Source organism: Ranitomeya variabilis, chromosome 4, assembly GCF_051348905.1.
Source record: "Ranitomeya variabilis isolate aRanVar5 chromosome 4, aRanVar5.hap1, whole genome shotgun sequence".
Taxonomy (NCBI): Eukaryota; Metazoa; Chordata; class Amphibia; order Anura; family Dendrobatidae; genus Ranitomeya; species Ranitomeya variabilis.
Genome location: NC_135235.1, coordinates 7533023 through 7545031, shown reverse-complemented (window position 1 = coordinate 7545031; position 12009 = coordinate 7533023). Strand labels below are relative to the sequence as shown.

The following is a 12009-nucleotide window of genomic DNA, read 5'->3' as shown; positions in this document are numbered from 1 at the left end:
ACGTGCGGCCACTGACAGCGCAGATGACGGACGGCGGCGGCTGCTCGGTCCCGGGATGTGTGCACTCGGGGCGGACAGAGCGGAACACGCAGCCCCATCCCCGCACCGTTATCACTGCCCGTCCGGCCGCTGTGTCCGCGGTATCAACGGGACCGGACCCGAAGCGCTGCACACCCGGGCACAGGAGCGGACAGACCCGAGCACCGGCCCCGACATCCCCGGCGCCACCGTCCTACCTGCAGCCCGGACCTCCCGCACCGACATGATGAGCGACGTCCCTGCAGTGACTGCGGCTGAGGAGAGAGAAGGAGGCGGAGGGAGGAGGAGGAGGAGAGGACGGGGAGGAGGAGAGGACGGGGAGGAGGAGAGGACGGGGAGGAGGAGAGGACGGGGAGGAGGAGAGGACAGAGGGGACCGCACCGGCCGCTCCACCCCGAGCCCGGGACCACTGCGGCTGCCGGAGCGACCCCGACACCGCCCGGAGTATAATATATAGTGATAATATCACTGAGATCTGGGGAGCGGTGATGTCACTGCTGTATAATATAACTGATATCTGGAGAGCGGTGATGTCACCGCTGTATAATATCACTGAGATCTGGGGAGCGGTGATGTCACTGCTGTATAATATAACTGATATCTGGGGAGCGGTGATGTCACTGCTGTATAATATAACTGATATCTGGGGAGCGGTGATGTCACCGCTGTATAATATAACTGATATCTGGGGAGCGGTGATGTCACTGCTGTATAATATAACTGATATCTGGGGAGCGGTGATGTCACTGCTGTATAATATAACTGAGATCTGGGGAGCGGTGATGTCACTGCTGTATAATATAACTGATATCTGGGGAGCGGTGATGTCACTGCTGTATAATATAACTGATATCTGGAGAGCGGTGATGTCACCGCTGTATAATATAACTGATATCTGGGGAGCGGTGATGTCACTGCTGTATAATATAACTGATATCTGGGGAGCGGTGATGTCACTGCTGTATAATATAACTGATATCTGGAGAGCGGTGATGTCACTGCTGTATAATATAACTGATATCTGGGGAGCGGTGATGTCACTGCTGTATAATATAACTGATATCTGGGGAGCGGTGATGTCACTGCTGTATAATATAACTGATATCTGGGGAGCGGTGATGTCACTGCTGTATAATATAACTGATATCTGGAGAGCGGTGATGTCACTGCTGTATAATATAACTGATATCTGGGGAGCGGTGATGTCACCGCTGTATAATATAACTGATATCTGGGGAGCGGTGATGTCACTGCTGTATAATATAACTGATATCTGGGGAGCGGTGATGTCACTGCTGTATAATATAACTGAGATCTGGGGAGCGGTGATGTCACTGCTGTATAATATAACTGATATCTGGGGAGCGGTGATGTCACTGCTGTATAATATAACTGATATCTGGAGAGCGGTGATGTCACCGCTGTATAATATAACTGATATCTGGGGAGCGGTGATGTCAGTGCTGTATAATATAACTGATATCTGGGGAGCGGTGATGTCACCGCTGTATAATATAACTGATATCTGGGAGCGGTGATGTCACTGCTGTATAATATAACTGATATCTGGGGAGCGGTGATGTCACTGCTGTATAATATAACTGATATCTGGAGAGCGGTGATGTCACTGCTGTATAATATAACTGATATCTGGGGAGCGGTGATGTCACTGCTGTATAATATAACTGATATCTGGGGAGCGGTGATGTCACTGCTGTATAATATAACTGATATCTGGGGAGCGGTGATGTCACCGCTGTATAATATAACTGATATCTGGGGAGCGGTGATGTCACTGCTGTATAATATCACTGAGATCTGGGGAGCGGTGATGTCACCGCTGTATAATATAACTGATATCTGGGGAGCGGTGATGTCACCGCTGTATAATATAACTGATATCTGGGGAGCGGTGATGTCACCGCTGTATAATATAACTGATATCTGGGGAGCGGTGATGTTACTGCTGTATAATATAACTGATATCTGGGGAGCGGTGATGTCACTGCTGTATAATATAACTGATATCTGGGGAGCGGTGATGTCACTGCTGTATAATATAACTGATATCTGGGGAGCGGTGATGTCACTGCTGTATAATATAACTGATATCTGGGGAGCGGTGATGTCACCGCTGTATAATATAACTGATATCTGGGGAGCGGTGATGTCACCGCTGTATAATATAACTGATATCTGGGGAGCGGTGATGTCACTGCTGTATAATATAACTGATATCTGGGGAGCGGTGATGTCACTGCTGTATAATATAACTGATATCTGGGGAGCGGTGATGTCACTGCTGTATAATATAACTGATATCTGGGGAGCGGTGATGTCACCGCTGTATAATATAACTGATATCTGGGGAGCGGTGATGTCACTGCTGTATAATATAACTGATATCTGGGGAGCGGTGATGTCACTGCTGTATAATATAACTGATATCTGGGGAGCGGTGATGTCACTGCTGTATAATATAACTGATATCTGGGGAGCGGTGATGTCACCGCTGTATAATATAACTGATATCTGGGGAGCGGTGATGTCACCGCTGTATAATATAACTGATATCTGGGGAGCGGTGATGTCACTGCTGTATAATATAACTGATATCTGGGGAGCGGTGATGTCACTGCTGTATAATATAACTGATATCTGGGGAGCGGTGATGTCACTGCTGTATAATATAACTGATATCTGGGGAGCGGTGATGTCACTGCTGTATAATATAACTGATATCTGGGGAGCGGTGATGTCACCGCTGTATAATATAACTGATATCTGGGGAGCGGTGATGTCACTGCTGTATAATATCACTGAGATCTGGGGAGCGGTGATGTCACCGCTGTATAATATAACTGATATCTGGAGAGCGGTGATGTCACCGCTGTATAATATAACTGATATCTGGGGAGCGGTGATGTCACTGCTGTATAATATAACTGATATCTGGGGAGCGGTGATGTCACTGCTGTATAATATAACTGATATCTGGAGAGCGGTGATGTCACCGCTGTATAATATAACTGATATCTGGAGAGCGGTGATGTCACTGCTGTATAATATAACTGATATCTGGGGAGCGGTGATGTCACTGCTGTATAATATAACTGATATCTGCGGAGCGGTGATGTCACTGCTGTATAATATAACTGATATCTGGAGAGGGGTGATGTCACTGCTGTATAATATAACTGAGATCTGGGGAGCGGTGATGTCACTGCTGTATAATATAACTGATATCTGGGGAGCGGTGATGTCACTGCTGTATAATATAACTGATATCTGGGGAGCGGTGATGTCACTGCTGTATAATATAACTGATATCTGGGGAGCGGTGATGTCACCGCTGTATAATATAACTGATATCTGGGGAGCGGTGATGTCACTGCTGTATAATATAACTGATATCTGGGGAGCGGTGATGTCACTGCTGTATAATATAACTGATATCTGGGGAGCGGTGATGTCACCGCTGTATAATATAACTGATATCTGGGGAGCGGTGATGTCACCGCTGTATAATATAACTGATATCTGGGGAGCGGTGATGTCACCGCTGTATAATATAACTGATATCTGGGGAGCGGTGATGTCACTGCTGTATAATATAACTGATATCTGGGGAGCGGTGATGTCACCGCTGTATAATATAACTGATATCTGGGGAGCAGTGATGTCACTGCTGTATAATATAACTGATATCTGGGGAGCGGTGATGTCACTGCTGTATAATATAACTGATATCTGGGGAGCGGTGATGTCACCGCTGTATAATATAACTGATATCTGGGGAGCGGTGATGTCACTGCTGTATAATATAACTGATATCTGGGGAGCGGTGATGTCACTGCTGTATAATATAACTGATATCTGGGGAGCGGTGATGTCACCGCTGTATAATATAACTGATATCTGGGGAGCGGTGATGTCACTGCTGTATAATATAACTGATATCTGGGGAGCGGTGATGTCACCGCTGTATAATATAACTGATATCTGGGGAGCGGTGATGTCACCGCTGTATAATATAACTGATATCTGGGGAGCGGTGATGTCACCGCTGTATAATATAACTGATATCTGGGGAGCGGTGATGTCACTGCTGTATAATATAACTGATATCTGGGGAGCGGTGATGTCACTGCTGTATAATATAACTGATATCTGGGGAGCGGTGATGTCACCGCTGTATAATATAACTGATATCTGGGGAGCGGTGATGTCACTGCTGTATAATATAACTGATATCTGGGGAGCGGTGATGTCACTGCTGTATAATATAACTGATATCTGGGGAGCGGTGATGTCACCGCTGTATAATATAACTGATATCTGGGGAGCGGTGATGTCACCGCTGTATAATATAACTGATATCTGGGGAGCGGTGATGTCACCGCTGTATAATATAACTGATATCTGGGGAGCGGTGATGTCACCGCTGTATAATATAACTGATATCTGGGGAGCGGTGATGTCACTGCTGTATAATATAACTGATATCTGGGGAGCGGTGATGTCACTGCTGTATAATATAACTGATATCTGGGGAGCGGTGATGTCACCGCTGTATAATATAACTGATATCTGGGGAGTGGTGATGTCACTGCTGTATAATATAACTGATATCTGGGGAGCGGTGATGTCACTGCTGTATAATATAACTGATATCTGGAGAGCGGTGATGTCACCGCTGTATAATATAACTGATATCTGGGGAGCGGTGATGTCACCGCTGTATAATATAACTGATATCTGGGGAGCGGTGATGTCACTGCTGTATAATATAACTGATATCTGGGGAGCGGTGATGTCACTGCTGTATAATATAACTGATATCTGGGGAGCGGTGATGTCACTGCTGTATAATATAACTGATATCTGGGGAGCGGTGATGTCACTGCTGTATAATATAACTGATATCTGGGGAGCGGTGATGTCACTGCTGTATAATATAACTGATATCTGGGGAGCGGTGGTGTCACTGCTGTATAATATAACTGATATCTGGGGAGCGGTGATGTCACTGCTGTATAATATAACTGATATCTGGGGAGCGGTGATGTCACTGCTGTATAATATCACTGATATCTGGGGAGCGGTGATGTCACCGCTGTATAATATAACTGATATCTGGGGAGCGGTGATGTCACTGCTGTATAATATAACTGATATCTGGGGAGCGGTGATGTCACCGCTGTATAATATAACTGATATCTGGGGAGCGGTGATGTCACCGCTGTATAATATAACTGATATCTGGGGAGCGGTGATGTCACTGCTGTATAATATCACTGATATCTGGGGAGCGGTGATGTCACCGCTGTATAATATAACTGATATCTGGGGAGCGGTGATGTCACCGCTGTATAATATAACTGATATCTGGAGAGCGGTGATGTCACCGCTGTATAATATAACTGATATCTGGAGAGCGGTGATGTCACCGCTGTATAATATAACTGATATCTGGGGAGCGGTGATGTCACCGCTGTATAATATAACTGATATCTGGAGAGGGGTGATGTCACTGCTGTATAATATAACTGATATCTGGGGAGCGGTGATGTCACTGCTGTATAATATAACTGATATCTGGAGAGCGGTGATGTCACTGCTGTATAATATAACTGATATCTGGGGAGCGGTGATGTCACCGCTGTATAATATAACTGATATCTGGGGAGCGGTGATGTCACCGCTGTATAATATAACTGATATCTGGGGAGCGGTGATGTCACTGCTGTATAATATAACTGATATCTGGGGAGCGGTGATGTCACTGCTGTATAATATAACTGATATCTGGAGAGCGGTGATGTCACTGCTGTATAATATAACTGATATCTGGGGAGCGGTGATGTCACAGCTGTATAATATAACTGATATCTGGGGAGCGGTGATGTCACAGCTGTATAATATAACTGATATCTGGGGAGCGGTGATGTCACTGCTGTATAATATAACTGATATCTGGGGAGCGGTGATGTCACTGCTGTATAATATAACTGATATCTGGGGAGCGGTGATGTCACTGCTGTATAATATAACTGATATCTGGGGAGCGGTGATGTCACTGCTGTATAATATAACTGATATCTGGGGAGCGGTGATGTCACTGCTGTATAATATAACTGATATCTGGGGAGCGGTGATGTCACTGCTGTATAATATAACTGATATCTGGAGAGCGGTGATGTCACTGCTGTATAATATAACTGATATCTGGGGAGCGGTGATGTCACTGCTGTATAATATAACTGATATCTGGAGAGCGGTGATGTCACCGCTGTATAATATAACTGATATCTGGGGAGCGGTGATGTCACTGCTGTATAATATAACTGATATCTGGAGAGCGGTGATGTCACCGCTGTATAATATAACTGATATCTGGGGAGCGGTGATGTCACCGCTGTATAATATAACTGATATCTGGAGAGCGGTGATGTCACTGCTGTATAATATAACTGATATCTGGGGAGCGGTGATGTCACTGCTGTATAATATAACTGATATCTGGGGAGCGGTGATGTCACTGCTGTATAATATAACTGATATCTGGAGAGTGGTGATGTCACCGCTGTATAATATAACTGATATCTGGGGAGCGGTGATGTCACCGCTGTATAATATAACTGACATCTGGGGAGCGGTGATGTCACTGCTGTATAATATAACTGATATCTGGGGAGCGGTGATGTCACTGCTGTATAATATAACTGATATCTGGGGAGCGGTGATGTCACTGCTGTATAATATAACTGATATCTGGGGAGCGGTGATGTCACCGCTGTATAATATAACTGATATCTGGGGAGCGGTGATGTCACTGCTGTATAATATAACTGATATCTGGAGAGCGGTGATGTCACTGCTGTATAATATAACTGATATCTGGGGAGCGGTGATGTCACTGCTGTATAATATAACTGATATCTGGGGAGCGGTGATGTCACTGCTGTATAATATAACTGATATCTGGAGAGCGGTGATGTCACCGCTGTATAATATAACTGATATCTGGGGAGCGGTGATGTCACTGCTGTATAATATAACTGATATCTGGGGAGCGGTGATGTCACTGCTGTATAATATAACTGATATCTGGGGAGCGGTGATGTCACTGCTGTATAATATAACTGATATCTGGGGAGCGGTGATGTCACCGCTGTATAATATAACTGATATCTGGGGAGCGGTGATGTCACTGCTGTATAATATAACTGATATCTGGGGAGCGGTGATGTCACTGCTGTATAATATAACTGATATCTGGGGAGCGGTGATGTCACTGCTGTATAATATAACTGATATCTGGGGAGCGGTGATGTCACCGCTGTATAATATAACTGATATCTGGGGAGTGGTGATGTCACTGCTGTATAATATAACTGATATCTGGGGAGCGGTGATGTCACTGCTGTATAATATAACTGATATCTGGGGAGCGGTGATGTCACTGCTGTATAATATAACTGATATCTGGGGAGCGGTGATGTCACTGCTGTATAATATAACTGATATCTGGGGAGCGGTGATGTCACTGCTGTATAATATAACTGATATCTGGAGAGCGGTGATGTCACTGCTGTATAATATAACTGATATCTGGGGAGCGGTGATGTCACTGCTGTATAATATAACTGATATCTGGGGAGCGGTGATGTCACTGCTGTATAATATAACTGATATCTGGGGAGCTGTGATGTCACCGCTGTATAATATAACTGATATCTGGGGAGCGGTGATGTCACTGCTGTATAATATAACTGATATCTGGGGAGCGGTGATGTCACTGCTGTATAATATAACTGATATCTGGGGAGCGGTGATGTCACCGCTGTATAATATAACTGATATCTGGGGAGTGGTGATGTCACTGCTGTATAATATAACTGATATCTGGGGAGCGGTGATGTCACCGCTGTATAATATAACTGATATCTGGGGAGCGGTGATGTCACTGCTGTATAATATAACTGATATCTGGGGAGCGGTGATGTCACTGCTGTATAATATCACTGATATCTGGGGAGCGGTGATGTCACCGCTGTATAATATAACTGATATCTGGGGAAAGGTGATGTCACCGCTGTATAATATAACTGATATCTGGGGAGCGGTGATGTCACCGCTGTATAATATAACTGATATCTGGGGAGCGGTGATGTCACTGCTGTATAATATAACTGATATCTGGGGAGCGGTGATGTCACTGCTGTATAATATAACTGATATCTGGGGAGCGGTGATGTCACTGCTGTATAATATAACTGATATCTGGAGAGCGGTGATGTCACCGCTGTATAATATAACTGATATCTGGGGAGCGGTGATGTCACTGCTGTATAATATAACTGATATCTGGGGAGCGGTGATGTCACTGCTGTATAATATAACTGATATCTGGAGAGCGGTGATGTCACTGCTGTATAATATAACTGATATCTGGGGAGCGGTGATGTCACCGCTGTATAATATAACTGATATCTGGGGAGCGGTGATGTCACTGCTGTATAATATAACTGATATCTGGGGAGCGGTGATGTCACTGCTGTATAATATAACTGATATCTGGGGAGCGGTGATGTCACTGCTGTATAATATAACTGATATCTGGGGAGCGGTGATGTCACTGCTGTATAATATAACTGATATCTGGGGAGCGGTGATGTCACTGCTGTATAATATAACTGATATCTGGGGAGCGGTGATGTCACCGCTGTATAATATAACTGATATCTGGGGAGCGGTGATCATGGCTGTGACTAAGAATTTTGCGGCCCCATACTGGCAACATTCTTGGGGCCTCCTTGAAATTGCGCCAATGCTCCACCCTCGCCCCGCCTCCACCACCTTACTCCACGTCCTCACCAATCACACATTAGGGCCGGTGTCACACTCGGCGTAAGACAATACGGCCATAATACGGAGAAATGTTCCCAAAATACACTATGTTCCAAATTATTATGCAAATGACATTTTTCTCGGATTTTCCTAAATGGTCGGTGCAAATGACAGTCAGTCTAATAAAAGTCATCACCCGTTAGATTATACGTTGAATTTTATTGAAGAAACCTCCCAATGATAACAGTATAATCTCCACAATGAATAAAACCCCACAATGCACTGCTCCAAATTATTATGCACAGTAGAATTTCTAAACATTTGATATAAAGAACTGAAAAGTCTCATTTGTGGAATTTGCAGCATTAGGAGGTCACATTCACTGAACAAAAAACCTATTTATCTCCAGAACCTCCTAACAGGCCAAGTTACATGTTAACATAGGACCCTTCTTTGATGTCACCTTCACAATTCTTGCATCCACTGAACTTGTGAGTTTTTGGAGAGTTTCTCCTTGTATTTCTTCCCTCCCAGAGCTGCTGTTGTGATGTGATCGGCCTCCCACCCTCATAGATCTTTTGCTTGATGATACTCCAAAGGTTCTCTATAGGGTTGAGGTTAGGGGAAGATGGTGGCCACACCACGAGTTTATCTCCATTTATGCCCATAGCAGCCAATGACTCAGGTTCTTTGCAGCATGAGATGGGGCATTGTCAGCATGAAGATGATTTTGCTCCTGAAGGCACGTTTCTGCTTTTTATACCATGGAAGAAAGTTGTCAGTCAGAAACTCTATTTACTTTGCAGAGGTCATTTTCACACCTTCAGGAACCTTAAAGGGCCTTACCAGCTGGTTCCCCATGATTCCAGCCCAAAACACGACTCCTCCATCTCCTCGCTGATGTTGCAGCCTTGTTGGGACATGGTGGCCATCCACCAACCATCCACTACTCCATCCATCTGGACCATCCAGGGTTGCTCAACACTTATCAGTAAACAAGAGTTTTTGGAAATTAGTCTTCATGTATGTGTGAGCCCACTGCAACCGTTTCTGCTTGTGAACACTGTTTAGGAGTGGCCGAATAGTAGGTTTATGCACCACAGCAAGCCTTTGAAGGATCCTACACCTTGAGGTTCGAGGGACTCCAGAGGCATCAGCAGCTTCAAATATCTGTTTGCTGCTTTGTAATGGTATTTTGGCAGCTGCTCTCTTAATCCGATGAACTTGCCTGGCAGAAATCTTCCTCATTATGCCTTTATCAGCACAAACACATCTGTGCTCAGATACAGCCACAAATCTCTTAACACTACGATGATCACGCTTATGTTTTCGGGAAATTTCTAATGTTTTCATCCCTTGACCAAGGCATTGCACTATTTGATGCTTTTCAGCAGCAGAGAGATCCTTTTTCTTTCCCATATTGCTTGAAACCTGTGACCTGCATAATAATGTGGAACATCATTTTTGAGTAGTTTTCCTTTAACCCCTTCACCCCCAAGGGTGGTTTGCACGTTATGGACCGGGCCAATTTTTACAATTCTCACCACTGTCCCTTTATGAGGTTATAACTCTGGAACGCTTCAACGGATCCTGGTGATTCTGACATTGTTTTCTCGTGACATATTGTACTTCATGATAGTGGTAAAAATTCTGTGATAGTACCTGCGTTTATTTGTGAAAAAAACAGAAATTTGGCGAAAATTTTGAAAATTTCGCAATTTTCCAACTTTGAATTTCTATGCAATTAAATCACAGAGATGTGTCACACAAAATACTTAATAAGTAACATTTTCCACATGTCTACTTTACATCAGCACAATTTTGGAACCAACATTTTTTTTTGTTAGGGAGTTATAAGGGTTAAAAGTTGACCAGCAATTTCTCATTTTTACAACACCATTTTTTTTTAGGGACCACATCTCATTTGAAGTCATTTTGAGGGGTCTATATGATAGAAAATACCCAAGTGTGACACCATTCTAAAAACTGCACCCCTCAAGGTGCTCAAAACCATATTCAAGAAGTTTATTAACCCTTCTGGTGCTTCACAGGAATTTTTGGAATGTTTAAATAAAAATGAACATTTAACTTTTTTTCACAAAAAATTTACTTCAGCTCCAATTTGTTTTATTTTACCAAGGGTAACAGGAGAAAATGGACCCCAAAAGATGTTATACAATTTGTCCTGAGTACGCCGATACCCCATATGTGGGGGTAAACCATTGTTTGGGCGCATGACAGAGCTCGGAAGCGAAGGAACGCCATTTGACTTATCAATGCAAAATTGACTGGAATTGAGATGGGACGCCATGTTGCGTTTGGGGAGCCCCTGATGTGCCTAAACATTGAAACCCCCCACAAGTGACACCATTTTGGAAAGTAGACCCCCTAAGGAACTTATCTAGTGATGTGGTGAGCACTTTGACCCACCAAGTGCTTCACAGAAGTTTATAATGCAGAACCGTAAAAATAAAAAATCATATTTTTTCACAAAAATTATCTTTTCACCCCCAATTTTTTATTTTCCCAAGGGTAAGAGAAGAAATTGGACCCCAAAAGTTGTTGTACAATTTGTCCTGAGTACGCCGATACCCCATATGTGGGGGTATACCACTGTTTGGGCGCATGGGAGACCTCGGAAGGGAAGGAGCGCCGTTTGACTTTTCAATGCAAAATTGACAGGAATTGAGATGGGACGCCATGTTGCGTTTGGAGAGCCACTGATGTGCCTAAACATTGAAACTCCCTACAAGTGACACCATTTTGGAAATTAGACCCCCTAAGGAACTTATCTATATGTGTTTTGAGCGCTTTGACCCACCAAGGGCTTCACAGAAGTTTATAATGCAGAGCCGTAAAAATAAAACAAAAATTTTTTCCCACAAAAATTATTTTTTTAGCCCCCAGTTTTGTATTTTCCCGAGGGTAGCAGGAGAAAATGGACCCCAAAATTTGTTGTCCAAGTTGTCCTGAGTGCGATGATACACCATATGTGGGGAGAACCACTGTTTGGGCGCATGGGAGGGCTCGGAAAGGAAGGAGCGTCATTTGGAATGCAGACTTAGATGGAATGGTCTGCAGGTGTCACATTGCGTTTGCAGAGCCCCTAATGTACCT

General features: G+C 44.1%; 1 protein-coding gene across 1 annotated transcript in view; it reads right to left on the bottom strand.

The window, feature by feature from the left end:
- Positions 1–354, bottom strand: part of HSPA12A (heat shock protein family A (Hsp70) member 12A) — a 92539-nt gene extending 92185 nt beyond the window's left edge. The window contains exon 1 of the mRNA XM_077257908.1: positions 237–354. Within this exon, the coding sequence (XP_077114023.1) occupies positions 237–264 (28 nt within the window). The 5' untranslated portion in view covers positions 265–354. The remainder of the gene's footprint in view (positions 1–236) is intronic.
- Between the last annotated feature and the right edge of the window lie 11655 nt (positions 355–12009).